Here is a 24,532-nt window from a genome sequence, read left to right on the forward strand (position 1 = left end):
CACAGGGGTGTGAATGGACACTGGGGTGTGACCGGACAATGGGAGTGAATGGACACTGGGGTGTGACCGGCCAATGGGAGTGAATGGACACTGGGGTGTGACCGGCCAATGGGAGTGAATGGACACTGGGGTGTGACCGGAGATTGGGTGTGACCGGACACTGGGTGTGAATGGACAGGGATGTGCATGGACACAGAACACAGGTGTTCATGGACACAGAACACAGGTGTGCACAGACAGAACACAGGTGTGCACGGACACAGAACACAGGTGTGCACGGACACAGAACACAGGTGTGCACAGACACAACACAGGTGTGCACAGACACAACACAGGTGTGCACAGACAGAACACAGGTGTGCACGGACACAGAACACAGGTGTGCACGGACACAGAACACAGGTGTGCACAGACACAACACAGGTGTGCACAGACACAACACAGGTGTGCACAGACAGAACACAGGTGTGGACACAACACAGGTGTGCACAGACGGAACACAGGTGTGCACACAGAACACAGGTGTGCACAGAACACAGGTGTGCACAGAACACAGGTGTGCACACAGAACACAGGTGTGCACACAGAACACAGGTGTTCATGGACACAAACACAGGTGTGCAGGGAGGCACAGACACCTGTCCATGCCCACATGTGGGTGAGCACACAGGTGCCCCAACACACACACACCTGTAAGAACACAGGCACTCACCACCCCACGCACACTCACACAGGTGACACTGGCAGAGGTGGGGGTCGAAGCTGACACCTCCACATGAACACCCCACCCTGGGGCTGACCCCTGGCGTGGCAGCACCTGGCACCAGCAGCTCCTTGGACCCCTTTAAAGTGCCCCAGCGAGGCATTGCCCCTCCCGCTGTGGGTGGGAATGGGGCTGCAGGGGGTCCAGACAGCCCCTCCCCACCACCATGCACAGCCATCTTCAATAAGGAAGAAATATTAAGTATACGAAGCAATTATAAGGAAAAAATAATAAAATAAATCAGTTCATTCATTGGTAGGAAGGGGTGGGAAGGTGAGGGGCTCCAGGTGTTTACCCCTGATCCTGAAAGCAGGCAAAACACAAGGGGATGGGGATCACCCACCCAGGGACAGCAGGATAGGGAAACCCAAAGTGGTCGCTGGGTGTGGAAAAACCTGGATGTGTGTCTCCCCAGCCTCCAAAAAAATAAACCTTCCCAAAAGCTCCGATTTGACCCAAAGTTCCTATGGTATTGCCCTCGACGCCTCTGTCCCGCATCCTGCTGCATTCTGGATACTCCTGGGCAGCCAGGACTCTGGGAGGTGCTGTGACCTCCAGAGAGCAGCTCAGTGTCCAGAAATCATGGCCAGGGCCCAGTTCTTGAGGGCCAGGGTTGCGTTTTGCAGGTAAGCCCAGGAGGAATAGGTGAAGCTCATCAAGTGGTCCCTCACGCACTCCCACGTCACATCCCCACTGGAAAAGCAAAGATGAGGGATTACAGGGGCACTCAGAGCCAGGAGGGACGGGGACACGGGGGACACAGGGGGATGGGGACACGGGGGATACAGGAGCCCCTTGGGCAGGGCCACAGCAGCCCTGGTGTCTGCAGAGCAGGATTAGGGGACACCCCAGGCCGGCACAGGGAGAGACACAAGTGCAGCGCCAAGCCCAGGGGGCAGCGCTCGAGGGGAACCGTGCAGTGGGGGCCGCTCACTTGCAGGAGTCGAGGCAGCTCTGCCAGCCCCGCTGCAGCACTGCAGCCAGGCCCTGCAGCAGCGGTGCCAGGCAGCTCCGCAGCAGGAACAGCAGCAGCTCCCGCACGCACTCGGCGAAGTGCAGCAGCGACTCGGGGAGCCGGTTCTGGAACTGCGGGGGCAGAGACACGGCCCGGGGTGAACAACAACAACAACAACCCCTCCAGCACATCTGTAGCTCCCAGCTACCCGTGATGGGCCCATCCCACCCCTCCCTTCCCCAGCATCCTTGAGCTCCCCCCACATTCCCTCTTCTCCAGCACTCAGCAGACACGGCACCCACACTCTGTGAGACACCGATGTCACCCCACTGCCACCAAAATGCTGGCTTCAGGAGCACCAGGAGTTTCCTGAGCTCCCTCCCTCCCACAGTCACTGGAAGCAGCTGGAGCGGGCTGGTGCCACAGGAGGACAGACAGCACCAGATGTGCCATGGGGCCCCATGTCCCCTTCCCAGAACTCCAGCACTGGGGGCTCCTGCCAGGAGCAATGGCAAACACGTCACCATCCTAGGCCTCCCCCTGTATCCCCCTGACAGAGATTTCCCAGTCCTACAAGCCCCCCACTGGCATTCTTGTCTCCTCCAGGCCCGGGAGCCCCACTCACCCAGTCGCTGAGCCAGGGCAGGCTGCCATGGAGCCAGGAGAGCAGGGAGTGGCACTGCTGGGACACATCCCGGGCCAGCTCCCCGCTGGTTTCCCAGAGCAGCTCCAGCTGCGGCCACAGGATGGACACAGCCACGGAACCGTGCTGGGCCAGGCTGTGCTCCAGCCACCTGCAAGGGATTCCTCAGATGAGAGCACTGCTGGACCACGGCAGCAGCGGCACCCACGCAGAGCACGTGGGCACGGAGCTGCCACCACGGGGTGAAGGGGTGAGAGTTCCAGTCTGAGCTGAAAGTGCTTCCAGGCAGGGCTGGGAACAGCTCCTGGCTCTCCCAAACCCTCATCCTGCTGCACAACAGCCTCACTCCCCTCACCCCAGCCACCCCCACTGGCGTCACAGACCTGTACCCCTCCAGGCAGCCAAGGGACACCTTCTGCCAGGCCAGCTGGGAGGCGGGCAGGATGCCGGAGGAGCGGAGCAGCCGAGCAGAAGATGAGGCTGCAAGAGACAAGTGTGTTTCTTGAGTGGCCCTTGGCTGCAGGGACACGTGTCTGTCTGTCCCCAAGGACTCTGTGGGGACATGTGGCTTCAGCTGTGCTGTGGAACCCCTTGGGAGATGCTCCAGGAAAGGACAGATGGACAGAACGCCCTGAGCAGGGGGAGCAGGCAGAGGGCAGTCTGCCTGCAGCACCTGCATCGCCCAGGACCCCCCAGCTGGACAGATGGACAGGCCCCACTGCTCACAGCAGCCACAGGACAAAGGCAGGGCTTTGTCAGGGAGGGGCTTTGCTCAGGGGAACAGCCACAGGAGTGATCCCAGGGAGGAGCAAAGGGAAAAAGCCTCAAGCTTGTGACAGCCAAGGTTTAGGTTGTAAATAAAAACCAGTTTTGTCATAGAAAGGGCTGTCCAGGCTGCTCAGGGCAATGGTGGAGCTCCCACTCCTTGGGGGATTTAAAAGCCACGTGCATCTGGCACTCATGTGGATATGGGATAGTGGTGGCCTTGGGAGTGCTGAGGGATGCCTGATGCTCCCAGAGGATTTTTCCAAGCTGGATTATCCTAGGACTCCCCACCGTACCCTGGAAGGAGCCGTGTGTCTGCACGTCGTGCAGGAAGAAGCCAGCGGCCAAGACCAGCAGGACGAGCAGCAGACGTGGCCAGGGGAAGCCCCGGCCCTTCATCCTGCGCAGCAGCTCCTGGATGGGGGGACAAGGCCCCGTCACCGCAGGCTCCTGGCACCGGGGAGGCCCCAGCACAGCCCTGCTGCGCTCTGGCAGCGCCCAGCCCCGGCTTCCCAGGCGGGACAGAGACATCTGCTGAGCAGCTGGGGGGTCTGACAGGGACCAGCGCGTCTGTCCCCAGCGTGTGCCCCCGCGGGGCTCTGGCTCAGCACGTGCTGGCAGAGGAGGGGCCCAGCAGAGCCCCAGCACAGATCTGCAGTCTGGCCCCGCTGCCACCAGGCAGTGCCTGCCTGTCCCGTCCCTCACCTTGCAGGCGGCGTCACAGGCGGCCACGTCCTGGTCCCCTCTGGCCCCCCTGGCCGCCAGCTCCTCGTTTGTCACTTTGAAGGAGCGAACCGTTTCCTGCAGTGACTGATGCACCTTGGGGACAGCAGGAGCTGTGTCAGGAGCCCCAGGTCCCCACAGACCCCCTGAGCTGCCGTGGCACCAGCAGGGCAACCTCAGGTGGCGTGGGGACCTGGCCAGCTCAGGGAGCTCTCACAGCAGCACGGGGACATTCTCCCAACCCCACGACTGGCCCCATCCCACAGCTCACCCCTACCTTCTTGCTGCAGCTCTCCCAGGACTCCAGGAGATGGTTCAGCAGCAAACTGTGGGGAAGGAGAACACGGGGCTTGGTCAGAGGCTCCCGGAAGGAATTTAGGTGTCCCAAAGGTTCTGTAGGTGGGCACTAGCCCCACTGGGAGCCAGTCTGGACTGACCTGGACTGAGCGAGGTGTTTGGTGTAGAGCTGCCTCCAGACGCTGAAGCTCAGTGGGTCCAGGCTCAGGCACTGGCTCATGGAGGTCAGAAGCTGGGAAGGGGGGACAGCAGGTGTGACCCTCCCCCTGGCACGCCAGACACCCCCTGCCCTGGGCTGTACCCCAGCACAGCTGCCCACCCCCACATCTGCCAGCTCCTGAGGCACCCAACAGAGCTGCAGCACCCCTGCCCACAGAGAGGGGCAGAGCTGGGTGGTCTTCAAGGGCCCTTCCACCCAAACCATCCTGGTTTGATGATTCCTATCCCCTGGGAGCAGGCAGCACGACCCTTGCATCACCATCCTTGTGACAGCACACGTCTGTCCTGCCACTGTCCATGGCACCACCAAAGCCAGCCCGTGCCCCCCGCCAGGCTCACCTCCTTCTTCATGGCAGGCGGGCAGGCAGGCGTGGCCCGGGACAGGAAGGAGGGGAAGTAGGTGTGCAGGGCTGCCTCGGGCCGGGCGCCGAACGCCAGAACCTTCAGGCGGGGGTAGAGGCGCCGCAGCTGCTCCTGCAGGCTGGGGGAGAGTGCGAGGCTGCTGAGGGCCGGCGGGCACCAGGATGGCACTGAGGGCACCAGGGTGGCACCGAGCGGCACCAGGGTGGCACCAAGTGGCACCAGGGTGGCACCAGGGTGGCAGGGCTGTGCTGGGGGATGGCACGCCTGGGCAGGTCAGTGTACCTGGGGGACAGTGAGTTGTTGGGCATGAAGGCGAAGTCCAGGAGGGGGAAGAAGTCCTTGGGGCCGATCATGCCGAAGCCTTTGGTGAGGTTGGGGTGCATCCTGCAGAACAGGGCCCTGAGCTACTGCGGCTCTGGCAGGGGCAGCGCCGGCTCCAGAGCCCCGGGCCCCTGGAACCCAGCGGGACACAGGGCATCACTCACATCAGGAGCCGGTCCAGGTAGGAAACGGCGTACGGCGACAGGGACTTGATGCCGAGCACCGGGAGCATGACGCCGAGCCACACTGCAAGGAGAGGTGGGAGGGGTCCGGCTGGGCTGTCCCTACACCGGGACAGCCCAGCACAGGAGCCACCCAGTGGACAGGCAGGCAGACCCCTTGGGAAGGGTTTTGGGGTAGCTGTGCTGCGGAGCAATGGAGCAGCACACTCCCTGTCCTTCCAGGCACATGGTTCCGCTCAGGATCCAGCCATTTTCCTGTCCCAGCTGGGGGAAGCTGCACTTCAGACCTTAAGGATCTTTCCCAACCTTTTCCCAGCCCTAAGCAGTACCACCAGCAGGAGTGGAGGTGCACTGGCAGTCCCAGGAGGGGATCCCATACCGCTGCTCCTGGCTCTCACCTTTCAGGCCCTCATGGAGGTCAGTGAAGCCGGCCTGCCCCAGCGCCCAGAGGACGGTGAGGCACTTCGCCGGCCGGTTCTGGTGGGAGCGCAACACCTCCAGGTACTGTGGGAGGACAGGACACACTGGCTGGGGAGAGCTGCAACCCAACCCAGCCCAACCAAGCTCCATGCCATGGGACCAGCAGTGCCTGGGCCCCCAGCCCCTGGGAGGGACCTACAGCTCCAGGTGAGGCCAGCAGCCATTCTGGAGGAATAGGGGGAATCCCAAAACCAGCACCAGGGGTGCAGGGGGATGGGGAAAACCCCAAACCCAGCTCTAGGGGTCCAAGGCTGCTGGGTAGGGCAGGCAGGACCCACTGGGGACACTGGTCCCTCTGCAGGGGAAGGCAGAGAGGTACAAGGGCTTTGTGAAACGGGATGGAGAAGCAGCACCACCAGGTTTACAGCACCCACAAACCTGGCTCACCTTGCCCAGGTTGGTGGTGGCAATCCGGGGCCTGGCCAGGAGAAGTGCCTGGATGCAGATCCTGTACCCGTGCAGCGACTCCCCTGGAACAGAGATGGGGGAGGTCCTGCTCAGCCAGGGTCTCCATGGAGGAATTACAGAGCTTCCAAAGAGGCAACAAGGAGCAGACACCAGAGGGGAGAACAGGGAGCCCTGGGGTGCTGACCTGGGCTCTTGTCCAGCTCCTGCAGCATGGTGTAGATGCAGTGGTCAAAGAAGAGCTCCAGGACACTCGAGGCCTTTCCCAGCAGGGACCGGATGATGCTCCTCAGCTCCTTGCTCACCAGGCAGTACGGGTAGTCTGGGGTGGCACGAGAGAGGGGAGAGCTTGGTGAGACCCTGCTCTGGAGAGCACCAGCAGCTGGAGGAACCGGCCCAGCGTGAGGTGGGTGCAGGGAGCGCCTCATCCTCGTACCAGCTGGGCAGCACCGGCCTTCTCCCCTGTGACTCCACGTCAGGGGTGGCTAATCCAGCCCTAAGGGATGGCTTCCCATGGAATGCTGATGCTGTGGGGTGGACAGGGGTCTGGAGAAGATGCTTTTCCCCCCTTCTCCTCACCACCCGAAATGACCTGTTCTCAGGGTGAGTGGGGACTAACTGATAACACAGGAAAGGGAAATGCTGCCCCAGCATCCCTCTGACACTGCGGGCAGACAGCTGAGAGTGAGCTCCCAAACTCCACAGCAGCAGGCAGAGGTGATGGATCCCTATGGAGAGGGGTGGCTGGGGAAGCACCCGATGTGCCAGCTGTACGGGCAATTTCACGGTGTTTGTGGCCAAGAGAAGGCAGCTGAGGGGACAGCCCAGAGCCCAGCAAATCCTCCCTGTTCTGGTAACAAAGGACCACAGCCCCCATCATTCCTGAGCAGCAGCAGGACACGGACCGTGCGGGTGCTGGCTCAGCACGGGGTCACTCCTGGGTGCCTGCAGCTTGTAGTTGAGGTACCCAGCCAGGTCCTTCACCCACACCGAGGGGTTCTCGGGGAACACACTCCGGCTCTTGTCCAGTTCCTTCTGCAGATCCACCAGGTCCAGCTGGAAGTGACAGACAGACAAACTCAACCCAGGATGAACAGAACTGGGCAAAAAGTACAGGAAGAAGAAAGTTAAGCTTGACTCCCAAGGGGCCATGGAGCACGAAGGGAAATGCTTCCACCTCCATCTCGAAACCATCACCCTTCCCACATGGAAAACCCCTCCTGCCAGAGCTCCAGAGCATTGCCTGGGGCAGCTGGCTCCCGGCCAGCGAGCCCATCAGTCCAAACTGAGAACTTGCTCATGGTTGCAGCTCGGCAAGCACAAGCCTGAGATGATCCCAGCCACGGCTGGTCCACAGTCCACACCCAGAGTCCTCCAGGGAGGAAACAGCCATGAGCAACCAAACCCACCTGATGAACAACCTGGCAGCACCAAACCAGGTACACAGCAGCAGCTCCCACCCCTCTCCTCCACCAGGAAGAGCTACCCAGACGCGCTCATTCCCTGCTTTTACACCCAGATTATCTGTGGGGCTGCTCCATCAGGGCTTGCTGCAAGGCTCAGACTCTGTGAGAGCCTGAACATGTTCCCTCAGAGTGGATTCCCACTGCCACACTGAGCCAGGAGCCCTTGGGCACCTTGCCTCTGCCCCGCCTTGCGAGAGAAATTCTACACAACCCAGCTGGTGCCACGGCAGGAAACGAAACCTGCCCCGAAACCCCCGTCAGTGACCTGACAGGCCCACACAGTGTCTGTCACCACGGAGCACAGGGACAGCTCTGGCTGCCCTGCCTGCCCAGAAAACATGGGAATCCCACACAGTCCTGCACCAGCTGGCACGGTGGGCAAAAGCTGGATGTGGAGAACTACTGGAAGCATGGAGAGAAACCCCACCCAGTGCAGGGGGACACAGAGGGAAACCCCTTGTCCGGGGGAGGGGAGGTCCCAGGGCATGAGGGGGATGTAGCACCTGCGGCAGGGGAGGAACCTGCCAACCCCGGGGACACATCACCCCAGCACAGCCCGCCTCGGCTGGTTCTGGAACCCTCCCTGTTCAGACAGGGTCAGGACAGGTGAAACAGACACAGACAGGTTCTGCAGATCCAGCCAGAGCACAGGAACTGCAAGGGTGACTCCCAGGGCCCCACCACGGAGACTGGGAGGAGGTTCCAGCCATCACCAGGCTTCCTTGGGGTTCCTCCCAGACACAGCAGTAACAAAGGGAAGCAGAAATCCCCTTCCAGCCACCTCCTGCTGCTCTGTCTCCTGCCTCCAGCACGGGGCAGCTCCTCCCGGGTGGCCCACGGGGAGATCAGCCCATACGGCGAGGCTGAAGCGGGATGGGGCACTGCTCTGCACCTCCGGAATGCCAGCCGGGAATGCCGGCCCGGTGCTCTGTCCACACTCCCCCGTGGGCTGGGAAACAGCCGGGCACGCTCCGGGCACACTCACGGCTTTCAAGGCTTCCTCCAGCGAGCGGCACCGGCCCGCTTTGGCTGCAGCGTCGTTCCCCGATGGCTTCTTGCCGCTCTTCCCCGGCTGCTGCTTCCGCTGCGGCGGCTCGGGGGCCGCGGCCGGGGGCACCTGCTCCTTATTCTGCTTGCGCAGCGCCCGCTCGAAGCCCAGCTGGAAGATGGTGCTGGAGGTGGCGATGGGAGCTGGGCAGAGGGAAAGGGTGACAGAGCGCGCCGTGGACAGCGGCGACACGAGGGGACGGATCTGGGCACAACGAGCAAATCCGGTCCCCCCGGCCAGGGCCGCTCGCTGCCCACAGGGGCCCAGGGATGGCGGGCAGCACCCCCGAGGCGGCACGCAGCCCCCTCCGCACCCACCGGGACCCGCCCCACGCCCCGATGAGCCCGCCCAGCCTCGGCAGCCGCTCCCGGACCTGCGGGACCGCTGCAGAACCCCACGCACGACCACCCAGCTACACCCTCCCCCCGCCGGGACCCCCCGGGGACCCCCAGCCGTCCCACGCAAGGCCCGCCGGCCCCGGCAGACACCGCCCCCAGACCCACGGGACCCCCGCCCGCCACCCCGGGGGCCCGCGGCCGCTGACACTCACCGGGCACGGGCAGAGCGCGACCGGCGTTGGCCTCTCCCAGGGCACGGCGGCTGCCGGCACCGCCCGCGGGTCCCCGCCGGCCCTTGCGTACCACCTCCCACCGGCCGGGACCGGCGCCGGCCGTGCCCGGGCCCGCGGCCGCTCCCGCCGCCGCCATCGAGAGCCGGAGCGCCAGGGGCGGGGCCGGGGCGCGTGCGCGCGCCGCCGCCGCTGATTGGCTGCGCCCGCGGACACGCGCCGCTCGCGCCGGCTGCCACGTCCCCGCCCCGCCCCGCCGGGAAACGCGCGCGCCCCCCCCGGAGACCCCGCCCACACCGCGGCCTCGGGCACGCGACCCAGCGGGACTGCGGGGGAACCGCGCTGATGACGCACCCGGCGGGGGCGGGGCCAAGAGCCGGGGGCGTGTCCAAGGTTCTCCCGGCGTCTCCAGCCTTGAGTTAGCTTGGGGGCGGGGTTATGTAAATCAGAGCGGCGCGCGCGGCATGCCGGGACACGGCCCGCACAAAGCCCGCGCTGTCCTCGCGCGTCCGCGGGCGCTGCGCGGGCCGGGCCGTGCGGGCCGGGCCGCAGCGCGGGGCCGGTTGGGTGCGGGGCCGGGCTCGGGGTGGGCGTGTGTTGGGGAGGCGTGGGGCGGGCAGGGTGTGTGGGCGCTGGGCGGGGTTGGGCATACTTACCTGGCAGGGGAGACACCATGATCAGGCAGGTGGTTTTCCCAGGGCGAGGCTCATCCCTTGCACTCCGGGTGTGCTGACCCCTGCGATTTCCCCAAATGCGGGAAACTCGACTGCATAATTTGTGGTAGTGGGGGACTGCGTTCGCGCTCTCCCCTGGTTTTGCGAGTTAAAGAGCAGATCTCAGAAAATGGAAGTTCCTGTTGTTTATTGCTGTCAGTGTGAGCTCGCATCACCCGGTCTCTGTCCCGACTCTGCCCACGCAGCTCCCGGAGTTGGAGCTCTCGTGGATCGCCTGCAGGCGCAGGAACCGGGGCAGCAGCCTGACCTCGGGGCGTCCGGGCTCTGCCCTCCCGGGCTCCTCGCTGTCCTCTGTTGTTGCAGAAGCCGCCTCGGCCGGGTGTGACCCAGTGCTCGCTCAGCGAGCGGGACCGGCCTGTCCTCACCGCTTCCCCTGCGGGGACCCGGTTAACCGGGGCTCTTCCCTGCTCCGGCAATCACGGCGTGCCACAGGCCGGGATCATCCCGCCCCCTCAGGCGGCCGCCCAGAGCCTCCCTTTAGCGACTTGCTGCCAATTCCTGCAGGAAATGTCACTCCCGGCCGCCGCCAGCGCCTGAGAGGATGCCCCTGGAACCCCGGCTGTTCCTAAGCCTCTCTGTCCCCGGAGCCGTTCAGAGGGTCGCGGACCACTTTAGGGATCATCGCTACATCCACCGCGATACGCTGCAGCACCGGTATCGCTTTCCCCGTCCCGAACCACTGCCAGGAGCCCCAACCTCCGGCACCACCGGCGGAAAGCAGCGCTGGCTGTTAGGACGGAGCAGGAACGGCTGTGCTGGCTCCCACGCTGAGGGGAGCTTCAAACAACACTGTCAGCTGGGATCTGTTTTTGAACCTGCAAACCAGGGGAGAGCGCGAACGCAGTCCCCCACTACCACAAATTATGCAGTCGAGTTTCCCGCATTTGGGGAAATCGCAGGGGTCAGCACACCCGGAGTGCAAGGGATGAGCCTCGCCCTGGGAAAACCACCTGCCTGATCATGGTGTCTCCCCTGCCAGGTAAGTATGCCCAACCTCGCCCAGCGCCCACCCACCCTGCCCGCCCCACGCCTCCCCAACACACGCCCACCCCGAGCCCGGCCCCGCACCCAACCGGCCCCGCGCTGCGGCCCGGCCCGCACGGCCCGGCCCGCGCAGCGCCCGCGGACGCGCGAGGACAGCGCGGGCTTTGTGCGGGCCGTGTCCCGGCATGCCGCGCGCGCCGCTCGGATTTGCATAACCCCGCCCACAAACCGTCCCTGCACCACTCCCTGCCCTACTCTGATTTGCATAACCCCGCCCACAAACCGCCCCGCGCCGCTCCCTGCCCCGCTCTGATTTGCATAACCCCGCCCACAAACCGCCCCGCACCGCTCCCTGCCCCGCTCTGATTTGCATAACCCCGCCCCCCGGGCTCACCCCCTGCCCCGCCCCCTCCGGGCCGGTCCCGCCGCTCCGCGGACCCGCCCGGCCCGGGCACCGCCGGGACCCCGCGTCCCGCGGCAGCCGCGGCCCCGAGCCCGCAGGAGCAGCTCTTCCCTCCGCTAGGGCCGGGTTCTGCTCCCAGGGAGCGGCCGATGGGGCGATGGGCACCATCTCCCGCTGCCGGAGTGACCTTTCCCCGGGCACTGCCCGCTCCGGCCGGTGACGCTCCCGGTGCCGCTCGTCCGGACAGTCCGGTCCTCTCGGGCTTGGCTTCTCCCGAAGAAAAAAGATTGGCCGAGTGTGCGGCGTTCACGGGGGAATTGGGCAGTCACGAGTGTCTGTTCGCAGGTACTGATGAACAGCTAAAAAGTTCCATTCAAATCTCGAGAAATCATTTCCCCCTTTGAGCTGCATTTCCCCACTCAGGGCAAAGACAAGGTGACGCTGTTCCCCCCAGGGATAGCAGAAAAAACCTCTCACATCCAGCACCGCAAAGCGCCCCTTGGGCCCTGGGACCGAGCAGAGGGTGCCGGGGTTTGGGATGTGAAAAACGAGGTTCACATAATTTTTATAGAATTTAAAAGTTTAATAAAAAAGACAATTAGGAGAAAAAAATAAAGTACACAGATACGGCCGGGTGTCTCTTCATTCACCTCACTGACAAAGGATTGTCCCTTAAAAACAGAACCCTGCTCCATATCCATAAATTCTCATACATGTTCAGACATTCTCCTTAGGCTCTTTGGTGTTCTTCTGTTTAGTTTTCTCTTGCCCCCTTCCCAGTAGATCAATCTTCTTGGTGCCATTGAGATTTACATTCCCTGATACCCTAAATGCAATAAATTCCTCCCCCCAGAGTTCTGGTCACTGCTGTCTTCATCTGGGTAAGATAATTTACAGATGCAGGAGTTCTCCAGCTATTTTTTTTCCTTAGTCTTTGGGTTATACAAACAAAAGCAGTTTTATTTTAATACTATGCTGTAGCCTAACATATACGTATTATACTACCATTTCTAAATTTCATCAATAACAGAAATAAAGAAAACTATATTAATACAACAAAATTTCTCATTCTTATACACCTAACATTCATTTTAATATTTGCGAAAAGCCAACAATATAAAATGTATAACAGGGACAAGCTGATGAACGTCAGCGGTTCAGTTCCTGCATCGCTGGGTCCCGACGAGTTCGGCTTCTTCTCTGGGGGGATAAGAGCAGTAAATCCGAATTGGCAATAACCCAAACTCTAAAAAACAGCCTATTAACATTTCCAGTCCTTGGTGGGGCTCTCATTTTATCGGGGTTGGTCTTTTCTTACCGGCTTCGGTTCAGCTTTTATCGGACTCACGTTTGTCTCTTGCCTCGTTTTATAAATGAAATTAAAATTTTGACAACTAGGGCCCTTGGGTTAATGACACTTGAATTAAAAAGGAATACAATTTAGTACATTAAATAATAATTTGGAATAAAAAATACATTTTAATAAAAAAATATAATTAAGCAGAAAATTACAATTTATATATATAATCTGCTAATAATTAAGTATGATTAAAGCATAAGCCAAACCCACCAGGGTATGGGGAGGGCTTCTCACCCCACCTCACGTACAAAACCGACCGGGGTACGGAGGGGGTTCCCCACCCTGCCTCACGTACAAAACAAAGCACTCCCAGCTAAACTCATACACTGTGTGCTTATACATATTCATTCATGTCTCCCGTCAGTGTCCTCCTATTTCCCATTTTTCTGACTTTATGTCACTTTTCCTCACAGCCCATGCCTCACTTGTTGTTAGGGGGTCTCCAGTCTTCTTTTGGGGTCTTTTGGGGAAGGCTTCTCCTCTTCCTCGTTGTCCTTTGGAAAACCTCACAGGTTTGTGTGTGTGTACTAAGCGTTGTGTTATGTGAGTTACTAATTAGTCTGATATTTACTCATTTTAGACCCAATGCCTAAAGTCACTCTAATTTTGTCCATCTCAAGGCCATTTTTCTCTTGGGGCATCACTGATCTTCCAAACTCCATCCTGTACCTCAATTTTAACATGTAACATCTGTAAAGGGGTACATCTGCCTTGTAACACCGATTCTTTTGATTGCTTCTGAGAATAACTTTCCAAATAGTTACAATTTAGTTAGCACGAATCAATTCCATTTATTACAGCCGGGATTCCCAAGGCCCAAAGCAGTGGTATGAGCACACCTGAAACTTCCCCGGGCATTTCCTCCTCTTCCCCCGGGTTTCCCTGGAGAATGGGCAGAGCTGCACTTTCCATGCATTTTCCAGAGGAATACGCAAACCAGACAGAGCCCTTTGGAAAAGTGAATCGCGCATTTAAGCGGCACAGCGAACCCTGCCCGAGCCACGGCAAAGGGCACTCGGGCACGGGGAGAAAGCCACGGGGTCATTTTGCGTTCCCAGCGGCGAATTCCATGGGTTGTCTGAGGGATTTCCTGCCCCTGAGGGATTTCCTGCCCTGAGAGATTTCCTCCCATTGCAGCAGCAACAATGACCTTCCACTCAAAGCTCCCTCAGAGCCGGTAACTGTGGCCCAAGATATTCCAGTATCCACTGGAAAATCCAGTGTTCCACTCCCCGGCTTAAGCGCAAGCAAAGGATCGGCCGGGGAAACAGGAGATGCCTCCGGTCCCCTTCAGTCCAGCCCAATTTCTGCCTCTTCCGATTTTCCCTTCCGTCCCTGCTCGGCCCGTCCTGCCTGCACCGCACCCCCTGATGCTTTTGGAGCGCCGTGAATCCCGACTCAGACCTCGTCCCTGAAGCACACCTTGCCTTCTGCCGCTTCGCTGCCCCTGACCAGAGATTTGGTCACTTCTTTTGGCTCCTCTCCTTCTCTTCTACCCCTTCCCATCGTTACGGGCATCACTTGGGATTATTTCCCATCCTCTCTGCTCCTCGTCTTTTGCGGCGTTTCCTTCCCGCCCGCGGCACGGAGCGCGGCCGAGCGCGGCGTTCGGCGGCAGCGCTTCCTTCCCTGGCGGGGTCCGGATCCGTTCGGGACCCGGATCCGTTCGGGACCCGGATCCGTTCGGGATCCGTTCGGGATCCGGGAGGGGCGGGGGAGGCTCCGCCGCGCCGCCAGGGGGCGATGTCGCGGGAGAGCAGGGGAGGCGTGGCCGTGCAAATCATAGCGGGACAAGGGGCGGGGTTATGCAAATCAGAGCGGGGCAGGGAGCGGTGCGGGGCGGTTTGTGGGCGGGGTTATGCAAATCAGAGCGGGGCAGGGAGTGGTGCAGGGACGGTTTGTGGGCGGGGTTATGCAAATCCGAGCGGCGCGCGCGGCATGCCGGGACACGGCCCGCACAAAGCCCGCGCTGTCCTCGCGCGTCCGCGGGCGCTGCGCGGGCCGGGCCGTGCGGGCCGGGCCGCAGCGCGGGGCCGGTTGGGTGCGGGGCCGGGCTCGGGGTGGGCGTGTGTTGGGGAGGCGTGGGGCGGGCAGGGTGGGTGGGCGCTGGGCGGGGTTGGGCATACTTACCTGGCAGGGGAGACACCATGATCAGGCAGGTGGTTTTCCCAGGGCGAGGCTCATCCCTTGCACTCCGGGTGTGCTGACCCCTGCGATTTCCCCAAATGCGGGAAACTCGACTGCATAATTTGTGGTAGTGGGGGACTGCGTTCGCGCTCTCCCCTGGTCTGGCGGTTAAAAATAGATCAAAACCTTGGCGTTCACTCGGAAGAGCGAGGAGAAGCTTTGCTCTCCCTGCTCCTCGTCCTGCAGAGGCTCCGCAGCTTTCAAGGTCCATTTCTGCGCTGTTGAATGACGGCTGGTGCCGCTCGGCGCTCCGCACAATCCCGCCCGGGCCGAGGCAGGAGCAGGTACTGAGGCAGTTCCGTGCTTTTATAGGCCAAATTATCCCCTAAAGAAACTGCTCACTCAGTTTCTCAAACCGGCCCTCCTCACATGCTGTGCTCCCACAGCCTCCACCCAGCTCGACTCCAGCCTCCCACTCTCCCGTGGAGGGTCTGTGAGCACAGAGGAGCCCCCAGGCCCCTGCAGTGTCCCCCAGCACGGGCAGGACGCGGTGTTACCACACGAGTTTATTTAAATAAAACCGAACACAGATGCAGCGTTGCGACCGGTGTGATGGACCAGACAAGCGATGCGACAGGGACACGGCAGCCAGGGCGGGCGGGCGCTGCGAGCCCTTGCGGTGACCCACCCCAGCCCCGGCTCCTCGGGGGCCACGGGTGAGAGGAGAGGGCCCACTGCCATTCCATGCCATGGTGAGGACAGGCTCGCTCTCCGGGACCCCCGTGGCTGCAGGTGCCCCCCACTGCCATGGCCGCACCGGGCTGGGGTTTCCTTTTCATCTTCCCAGAAACCTGAACCAACATCTCTCTCCTCTGTTCCGTGGCCTCCCACTCCTACAGGCTGCCAGGCCGACACTCACTCTGCCACAGGGGTCCTGGGGCCCTGGGGGTCCCAGCAAGGTGAGCAGCACACGGCACCCCGGGCCAGCCCCCGAGGACTCGCTGTTCCTTCTCACGCTCACTGTGGGCAGGCAGGACACCAGGGCGGACGCGGCACTCGCTCACACCAGGGGGACAACAGAAATAAATATGGGGAGGGGGTGGCGCGGGCCAGGCCCCAGCGTGGGGCCGGAGCCCGTCCCCAGCCCCGGCCCCCAGCGCAGCCGCGCTCCTCGCCCAAGGGATGTCGGCTGGTTATGGAGATGGTGGCTTCCCCCTGGAGCTGCCGGAGACCGCGATGGCGTGTGACAGTGCAGGGCGAGGCGCGGGCTCAGACCTCCAATGTCTATGGTGGGGGCGGCGCGGGGGGCGCGGGCGCGGGCCGGGGCTAGTACTCGTCCTGGTCCTCTGGCGGCTGCTCCTCCAGCTCGTCGTCCTCTGGCGGGGCGAAGCCCTCCTGGGGGGAAAGATGGCAGCCATTGGCACAGGGGTGGCACAGCTGGGCACACCAACCTCCACCTGGCGTGGCAGGAGGCCTTGGGCAAAGCCCAACCCCCTGCTGGCACCCCATGGAGTGAACGAGGCCAAGAGCAACTGGGGGAGAAGGGAGTCCCTCCTCTCCCAGGGAAGTCCAGAGAGCGGGACAGGGACATGGGCTGCAGGGCCATCCTGAGGTGCCCGGCCTCACCTCCGTGGCATAGAGGACGCTGACGATGCCGGTGATGATGGGGCTGTTCTCGTTCTCGTGCTCCTGGCAGATGAGCTCAATGTCCCGCAGTTTGCTGAAGTAGAAATCCCGCTCCTTCTCCAGCCCATCCACTGTCAGCTTCAGGTCCATCAGCTGTGGGAGAGGGAAACGGCCGAAACCTTCACCCCCCCAGTCCCACAGTGCACCCCAGCCCCCTGGCTGGGACCTCCTACCTGGCTGGGACCCCCTACCTGGCTGAAGCCTTCGGTCTCCCCCAACCCTGCGGTGCCCCCCAGTCCCCTGGCAGGGAGCCCCTACCTGCTGGTTGAGCTCCAGGATCTGCGCGTCAGCCTCGGTGCCGCCGTTGCGGGCGGCGGGCGAGTTTTTCCGTAGGATGCCGCTGGGCACGTTGCCGAGGCGGGCTGGGTTCGGGGTGTTCTTGGGGCCTGTGGGGGAGGTCCTCTGGGGGACTTGACAGCACACGGGGACCAACGGGTTAATGCTGGCTGGGGGGGCTGCCAGCAGGGACCCCCCTACGTTGTGTGGGGGCAGCAGTGGGCAGCAAGGGCAGGCAGACACCCTGTGCAGAGCCACAGGCTCTCCCAACTTGCCTCCCCCCTGCCTCAGTTTCCCCTGGCAAATCTTGCCCCCAGCCCTCCAAGGGTGCTCGTGGCTCGTTTGGGGTTCAGCATGGGATCTGAGGAGGTCCCAGACCTTGACAGCTCCCACTGGGCCAGCACGGGGAGCCCCCAGTGCCCATGGGAGCTGCATGGTGCTGGCACAGCATGGGGGGGTGGCAGCCAGAAGGGCTGGGGTGACAAACTGCCCCCAGCCCAGGCTGAGCAGGCAGATGGAGGCAGCCAGGATCCCTGCTCCTCCGCTGTCTCGGTGTCCCTGCAGACCCGCCCAGTCCCCCCGGTCGCAGGCAGGCAGGCAGCAGAGCGGGGCGCAGGCAGGGGTCAGGGGGACGCCTGGCCGTGACCAGCGCGCCACGGGGTGCAGAGGGCGGGGGGCAGCGCTCGCTGGGGGGCCCCGGACATTACCTGCAGTGCCAATGGGTTTCTTGGGTTTGTTGTAGATGTGATCACCTGGGTTAGGGGGGGGCGCGACGTCCTGGCCCTGCCGCGCCAGCAGCGGGTTGTACTCCTTCCCATCGTAGTTGGCGTCAAAGAATTTCTTGAACCACTGGATGAACTCAAAATTGTCCTGGAACTTGCCCTTCACCAGCCGCTCCACGGCGATGATCTGGGGGGACACGGAGGGGCTGGCAGGGCAGCGCTCCCAGCCGGCCCCCAGCACAGCGGGGACGCCACGGCACAGAACAGCACGGACCCCGGCAGAAATAGAATCCCACAGGGCAGCCCCTGCTGTCCCCATGGACCTACTTTGTCCACTCCCATCTTCTTGAAGGCAGCCTGCAGCACCTTGAAGTTGTGGATGTACTCGTGCTCCAGCTTGGCCTGGAACTTCACCTTGCGGAGGTGCACGCAGCCGGGGAACAGCATGTCCATGAACTGGCAATACGCAGCCCCTGTGCCGGGCCCACGCCGCGGTCAAGGGGGCTGGGGGCACCCTGACCACACCCCCCGTGTCCCCTACACCGCCCCACAAGCCCACCTGAGCAAAGCTGCTCGATCTTGGTGTAGTTGAGCTGCAGGGAGTCGTTGACCCAGGCCAGCATGTCATGGCGGCTCAGGTTCTCGCTGGTCACCGATGTCGAGTACACATTGACGGCCATGCCCCAGCTGCCAAGAGACAGGGGTCACACCAGCACCCCGGGGCACCCCAACCCTGCACCAGGGGCACTGGGATCTGGGGTGTCCATCCCACCCAAACTCGGACACTGGGGGCACTGGCATCCGGGATGTCCATCCCAACTGTGCTCCAGCACCGAGGGACAGCGGGGCCAGGCTGCCACGGTGCAACCTGTGGGACCCCCCACTCCAGCTGCACCCCAAGGTATGGCAGGGAGGCATGAGGGGCCCCCAGAACCCCCATTGTGGCCCACCCCAGCAGGTGGACCCCAGCCCTGAACAGGGGTACCCAGGGGAGCCGGGTTTGGGGTACTGCTGGGAGTGAGATGTGGATACAGTGCAGGATGTGGCTCATGGGGAAGGGGTCCCAGGACACAGGCGTTGCTAAGGGGATGGAAGCACTGCCGAGGGCACTGCCCCTGCACCGAGGGGCTGCTGCCCTGTGTGAGCCCACGGGGCTCCCGGGGGCTTCTGCCCATAAGCAGCTTAGGGCCCCCCTCTCCGGCCCCCGGTGCTGCCTAATCTGCCGGGGCCGGGATCGGGATCGGGGTCCATTAGAGCAGGGCTTAGAGGGGCAACATCTGCCGGCAGGCGGCCTGTGCCCAGATGGCTGGGGGCTCCGGGACCCCCTGGCTGCAGTCCCAGCATGGCAGAGCACAGGGAGCCCCACTGCAGAGAGGGGGGCACCGAGCCCCCGTCTCACTGTCCTGCACAAAATGCTTTAGTGCAGCGACCGGCGCTGCTGCCCCTTCCCGGGAGTGGGGGTCCCGGTGCCCCCGCGGCCCCCCCGCACAGCAGCGGCGGCAGCGGCGGCGTTAATCCGCTTCCCTCTTCGGCGAGGGGGGCTGCGGGCCCGGGCCAGCTGCCAGGCGGGGGCTGAGGGGAGGGTGCAGCCCCCCTAGCACCCCCTCCCGATCCACAGCCCGGGGGAATGAGGGGGGGACGCTCCCAGCGCACATCTGCGCCCTGGGCTCGCAGCGCTGGGGGCCTGCGGGGCGCTGCCACCCCGGGGTGCTGTCTCCCCCCAGGGCTCGTTTGGGGGGGCAAAAGGTCCCGGTGGCCGCAGTCCCCCCACTCTCGGGTACAGCACCACGGTGACTCAGCACCGGCGATGTCGCACGGCTGTGGCCGCTTGCACCCCCCCGGCAGCTGAGCCGATCCGTCCCCTGCCACGGCCGGGACCCCCGGGACCCCCGTCCCGCCCCGCCGTGCTACCGCACGCAGCCGCGGGGGGGGCCGGTATTTTTAGCCACCACCGCAGCAGCTGGAACCGAGGCCCCCGCGCCGCCGCCGCCCCCGGCACGGCGAGATGCGCACCGACCCGCTCCCGGCACCGGCGAGAGCCAAAGCCCGTCCCGCGCCCGTTTGGCGGCATCGCGGCACTGGGGGTGCGGGCAGGGGTCCCCCCGCAGGGCTCTCCCCATCTTCCCCCCCTCCCCTGGCTCCGGCAGCGGAGCTGAGTCATGCGCGGCGCTGAGCCAGAGCCACGCGCACTGCGGTGCCGCGGCTGCCGGGTACCGGGGCACGGGCTGCAGCGGGGGCGGCAGCGGGGGCACGGGGCACGGGGCACGGGCTGCCTGCCCGCCCCGGCGAGGAGCAGCTGACACCCCCCTGCCACGGCCGGCCCTTCCCCGAATGCCCGGGGCGGCTGTCGGCAGAGCCGAAGCAGGAGCCCACGGCGAGCCGAGGGGCCGCGGCGTGCCCCGGCTGAGCGGGGGATGCCCCTGGAACCCGGCACAGCCGCCCAGGGCTCTGCGGCATCTGCCCGTGTGCGCTCCTGGGGCACGGGGCAGGCACCCCCAGGTTCCCCGCCGAGATGAACTGGGGTGTCCCCGCTCCAGCCGGACCTCGACCCCCGCACACGCCGGCACGCCTGAGAGCCCGGGGGCGAACCCTGACCCGCGGGGAACACCCTGATCCACGCGGAGAACCCCGACACGCGGAGAGAACCCTGATCCCGCCGGGAGCACCTTGACCCACCGGGAGAACCCTGACCCCGCCAGGCACCCGCGTGTCCCGATCGCGGAGCGGGGACGCCGCCCGGTGCCACCCGGTCCGTCCCCACCCTCCCAAACGCCTTCCCAGCCCCCGGCGCAGCGCCGAGCACGCCCCGGTGTAATGACAGGGCAGCCGGGGCCTGCGGCACCCTCCGACCCACTGCCGCCCCGACGCCGGGCGATGGACGCGCCCAGGGCCGGGAGCCTCCGGCCCGGCCGGTTTGCCGCCGGCTCTCGCCAAAAGAGCAAACGCAAATAAGAATTCAGCCCGGATTCCCGGCAGGCCGTGAGGAGAGGGGTTGCTGCCGGGCGCCCGGCCAGGCGGGGGACGCTTACCGCTGCATTTTAATTGTCCGGCCAGGAGCTGCTAATCACGGCCCGACGGTGACCGAAGCCCCGGGCGTGCGTCCGTGCCCGTCCCGCGGCGCTGCCGGGGCGCACGCAGAGGTCGTCCGGGCCCGGTCCCACGGCGCAGCCCCCCCGGCCGCTCTGCCCAAACAAACGGGAGCAGAATGAGGCCGTGAGGTGCCAGCGCGGCGGCCGAGGGCGGCACCGACGGCGGGCACCGGGAGCTGAGCAGCGCGTCGGTGCCGGCCCAGCAGCACCGCGGTGCCGGTGCGAACTGGGCTGCTGCGACTGGCGGGTTCTATTTTGGGAGCCGTCCCGGTGGCTTCTCAAGTGACAAACACGCGAGGGGGGTGGCAGACAGCCCGGCGGGGGCCGAGCGCCGTGCGGAGCCGCCACGGGGCTGCCGAGGATCTGGCAGCGGGCACGGTGGCCCGGGTGCTCACAGCGAGGGCCACTCGCCCACGTCCCCCCCCAGGCGCCCCCCAGAGCCTCTTCCCCCCACCCCGGGCAGAGCAGCCCCGCGCCACAGCCCGCGCTGCCGTGGGCACAGGTGGCTTTGCCGGGGGCGGGCAGCGCCCAGCTCCGCACCGGCCCCATCCCCAGCTCCGTACCGGCTCCGGCCCCAGCACCCTTCCCCGTTTCCCGGCGGCAGCGCCCGTCCCGGCCCGCGGCGAGGCAAACCGGCCGTTCACGCACCGGGAGCTGGCGGCTCCCGGCGGCGATGCTCGGGGCGCAGAGCGAGTGCCCGACCGCCCAAATCCCCCCGCCCGCTCGGCTCCCGCTAACCTAAATAACTCGGTACAGCGGCGGGAGCATGTGCAGAGCGGAGCCCTCCCCCCTGCTCCTGAAATATTAATGCCGCGGGATGAGCCGAGCTGGCAGAGTCGGGCTGGGTGGGGGACACGCTCGCATCCCCGGCCGGGACAGCGCGCCTGTGACATGCCGCGGGGCAGGGCTGTCCCCAGAGTGTCCCCACACCCGTGACGGGACGCACCGTAAGGGTCCGCGACATCCCCAGCACCCCAGTCACCGTGCGGAGTGTCAGAGCCGCTCTGTGTGCCCGACCGCGGCGGGAGGGAAGATCCCCGGCAGGAGATGGGATTGGATATCCCGGGAATGGCGGGGGAGCGCGGAGAAGGGCCCCGGCCCCATCCCGCGTCAGTCACCTTACCGGTGACACCACTGTACCGGTGACACCGCCGCCGCCGTGCCGCCATGAGTCCGAGCACCGAGAGCGCGTCACGCTCCGTGTGTCACGGTGACAGCCACCTGCCGCCGCTCCGGACCGCCACGGCGGCATCCCGGGAGCATCACCCACAGCGGCACCCGCGGGACGGGACCGGCGCACCGGCGGTGCCCGAGCGGCGGCGGCCCGGGTCCCGCAGGACCCCCCGAGACCGGAGGCCCCCGGGTGACGGCCGGGCGCCGACGATGGCCGGTACCGGCGGCGATGGCCGGGCCGGTGCTGCGCGGTGCCGGGGCAGACACTACAGCGCGCCATACCGGCGCCGCGCCGGTGCCGTGCCATGCTGGGCCGTTCCGTACCGGGAGCGCACCGTGCCGTGCCCGCGGTCCCGCGGGAGCCGCGCTCGGGACGCAGGAGCGGCCGCCGCTGAGTCAGGCCGGGCCTCGCCGCCACCGGCCCCGCGGGACCGCTCGGCCTCGCCGCTCAGCCCTGACCCGTTCGCGGCCCGGCTCCGACCGCTCCATCCCCGGCATTACCGGACGAACCGGCCCCTCTCTCCCCTCCGGACGCTCAATCTCCGGAGGCCCCTCGCCCTCTGGCCTCGCTTCTCCAGCCCCGCTGCCGGCCCGGCCCCGCCACTCCGTCCCCGAAGGCCCCGCGGCCCCCCCGGCCGGTCCTGCCGGGCGGCGGCGGCCGGTACGGGGATGCAGCTGATGACGGCAGCGCTGCCCGCTCCCTTCCTTGCCCCCGGGCGGTCTCGCCGCACTCACCGCTCGGCCGCGGCCGCCGCCGCTCCACTCCCCCCGCTCCGCTGCTCCGGGACCGGGACCGGGACCGGGACCGGGCCGGAACCGCACGGACCGACCGCGCCTGCGCCGCCCCCCCCCGCGGGCGGTGCCAAGCGCCCCGCCCCGCCCCCGCTGCCATGGCAACGGACACGACCACGCCCCTTCTGTACTCTGACACTGCCTGGTCACGCCCCTTCATTACGTCACAGGCACGACCACGCCCCCTCGTTACCACGGCAACGCGCCTGGCCACGCCCCTCCCGCCATGACAACAGACATGGCCGATCCCCCTGTCGCCATGGCAACGGCCCCGACCAGCGCCCCCTGGTGGCGGGAGGCGGCTTCTGCACCCCCCGGACACCCTCCCCGAACACCCCCAGACCCCTCGGGGACCCTCCCCAAACATCCCCAGACCCCTCGGGGACCCTCCCCAAACACCCCCAGACCCCTCGGGGACCCTCCCTAAACACCCCCAGACCCCTCGGGAACCCTCCCTAAACACCCCCAGACCCCTCGGGAACCCTCCCTAAACACCCCCAGACCCCTCGGGAACCCTCCCTAAACACCCCCAGACCCCTCGGGAACCCTCCCTAAACACCCCCAGACCCCTCGGGAACCCTCCCCAAACACCCCCAGACCCCTCGGGAACCCTCCCTAAACACCCCTAAGTACCCCCAGGTCTCTCAGGGACCCTCCCCGGGATCGGTCTGTGGTCCTTCAAGACCCCTCGAAGACCCCCTGAGCCTCCCCCGGGATCACTCTGGGACCTCTCCATCCTCTTCCAATCCCTTTGGGATTCTTCAAGGCTTCCCTCGGGATCTCCTCAGAGCCCCTCAGCACTCCTGGTAGCACAACAGGGACACCCCCAGAGACCCTCCTGAGATCCCCTCGGACCCTTGGGTACCATTGTGAGCTCTCCCTCAGAGACCCCCGAGCCCCAAATTATCCCGGGACACCCCCCTGTAACCCGGGGACACCCGGAGCCCTTGTGACACATCTCAGAGACCCCGAGCCTGCTCGAGACCCCCCCACACCCACCTGTGTTTGTGCATCTGAGCAGAGCTGTCCACCTGGCGACAGGGCCAGCTTTGTCACCCCCCCTTGTCTTACCGTGTCCCCACACGTCCCACTTGTGTCCCCGTGCATGTCCCATGTACCCACGTCCCCAAATCTTCATGCATGTCCCGTGTTCCCTCGTGTTCCCACATCTCCATGCATGTCCCCACACATGTCCTCCCTGTGTCCCCATGAATGTCTGCCTGTGTCCCTGCGTGTCTCCTGTGTGTCCCTGTGTCCCCACGTATCTCCTGTGTGTTCCTGTGTCCCCTCATGTCCCTGTGTCCCTCATGTCCCCCCTGTGTCCCCATGTATCTCCTGTGTGTTCCTGTGTCCCCTCATGTCCCTGTGTCCCCTCATGTCCCTGTGTCCCCTCATGTCCCCCCTGTGTCCCCATGTCACGGCTCTTCCACCTCCCAGCGCTCTCCTGGGTCCTGCTGTCCCCGGCTGCTGTGCCCGTGGGGTCCTGAGCGCTGTCCCCAAGGCTCGCCCAGAGCCCCGGGCCCCCCAGACCCCAATGAGGCGCAGGCCAGGCGCTGTGAACGGTCTTTAATGAGCAAACAACGGACGGCATGTTCCTAAACTGGCCGTGGGGACCACCCGGGGGGACACGGGACCCCCGCCAGGCACCCGCCGGCCCCCAAACACCTACAGGGACCTACAGGGGAGGGCACAGGGGACACGGGGGGCCAGGGAGGGGCGAGGGGCTGGGACAGCCCCCGACAGCACCAGGGGGAGAGGGACTTCTGGGGGGGCCACACACACACGGACCCCCGTGGGCAGCAGGGCTGGGGAGCTGGCAGGGCCTGCCACAGGTGTCACAGCGGTGGGACACTGGGACACACGTGTGCAGCTGTGTGACACCTGCCCAGGGGCTCACCTGAGCACACGTGTGTGCAAACACCCTGCTGGGCCCCTGCAGGTGGGACACAGGTGTGGGACACGGGTGTGTCACCCAGGTGTGACACAGG

At 64.7% G+C, this 24,532-nt stretch overlaps 2 protein-coding genes and 3 non-coding genes across 11 annotated transcripts; 2 read left to right on the forward strand and 3 right to left on the reverse strand.

Moving 5' to 3' along the window:
• Nucleotides 1-949: 949 nt before the first annotated feature.
• On the reverse strand, nucleotides 950-9,380 carry TMEM214 (transmembrane protein 214). 2 transcript variants are annotated; one of them, XM_058836428.1, is made up of 17 exons: nucleotides 9,181-9,380; nucleotides 8,568-8,773; nucleotides 7,022-7,172; nucleotides 6,304-6,438; nucleotides 6,099-6,181; nucleotides 5,630-5,735; nucleotides 5,214-5,295; nucleotides 5,011-5,112; nucleotides 4,705-4,846; nucleotides 4,287-4,378; nucleotides 4,121-4,175; nucleotides 3,832-3,945; nucleotides 3,423-3,540; nucleotides 2,745-2,841; nucleotides 2,344-2,512; nucleotides 1,698-1,849; nucleotides 950-1,456 (listed from the first exon to the last, which is right to left on the reverse strand). In XM_058836428.1, exons 1-17 carry the CDS (start codon nucleotides 9,335-9,337, stop codon nucleotides 1,330-1,332), a joined length of 2,088 nt encoding a protein of 695 aa, XP_058692411.1. In that variant the 5' UTR covers nucleotides 9,338-9,380; the 3' UTR covers nucleotides 950-1,329. The 2 variants fall into 2 exon arrangements, with proteins under 2 accessions (XP_058692411.1, XP_058692412.1); XM_058836429.1 differs by having other exon boundaries at nucleotides 4,127-4,175; nucleotides 9,181-9,378.
• A 466-nt stretch (nucleotides 9,381-9,846) lies between these two features.
• LOC131578360 (U1 spliceosomal RNA) lies at nucleotides 9,847-10,010 on the forward strand. Its single transcript, XR_009277453.1, has one exon. It is a non-coding gene; the product is annotated as a U1 spliceosomal RNA (small nuclear RNA).
• Nucleotides 10,011-10,755: 745 nt separating this feature from the next.
• LOC131578361 (U1 spliceosomal RNA) lies at nucleotides 10,756-10,919 on the reverse strand. The gene has a single exon (XR_009277454.1). It is a non-coding gene; the product is annotated as a U1 spliceosomal RNA (small nuclear RNA).
• Nucleotides 10,920-14,801: 3,882 nt separating this feature from the next.
• LOC131578362 (U1 spliceosomal RNA) lies at nucleotides 14,802-14,965 on the forward strand. Its single transcript, XR_009277455.1, has one exon. It is a non-coding gene; the product is annotated as a U1 spliceosomal RNA (small nuclear RNA).
• Nucleotides 14,966-15,359: 394 nt separating this feature from the next.
• MAPRE3 (microtubule associated protein RP/EB family member 3) lies at nucleotides 15,360-22,615 on the reverse strand. Of its 6 annotated transcripts, XM_058836437.1 has the most exons (8): nucleotides 22,488-22,607; nucleotides 20,520-20,672; nucleotides 18,050-18,177; nucleotides 17,818-17,963; nucleotides 17,476-17,677; nucleotides 16,751-16,902; nucleotides 16,433-16,585; nucleotides 15,360-16,201 (listed from the first exon to the last, which is right to left on the reverse strand). In XM_058836437.1, the coding sequence occupies exons 2-8, from the start codon at nucleotides 20,525-20,527 to the stop codon at nucleotides 16,133-16,135; spliced, it is 858 nt and encodes a 285-aa protein (XP_058692420.1). In that variant the 5' UTR covers nucleotides 20,528-20,672; nucleotides 22,488-22,607; the 3' UTR covers nucleotides 15,360-16,132. The 6 variants fall into 6 exon arrangements, with proteins under 6 accessions (XP_058692420.1, XP_058692425.1, XP_058692421.1 ...); XM_058836442.1 differs by lacking the exon at nucleotides 20,520-20,672 and having other exon boundaries at nucleotides 17,818-17,904; nucleotides 22,488-22,615; XM_058836438.1 differs by lacking the exon at nucleotides 20,520-20,672 and having other exon boundaries at nucleotides 22,488-22,609.
• Nucleotides 22,616-24,532: the final 1,917 nt, after the last annotated feature.

The sequence above is a fragment of the Poecile atricapillus genome, chromosome 3, assembly GCF_030490865.1.
Source record: "Poecile atricapillus isolate bPoeAtr1 chromosome 3, bPoeAtr1.hap1, whole genome shotgun sequence".
NCBI classification, from domain to species: domain Eukaryota; kingdom Metazoa; phylum Chordata; class Aves; order Passeriformes; family Paridae; genus Poecile; species Poecile atricapillus.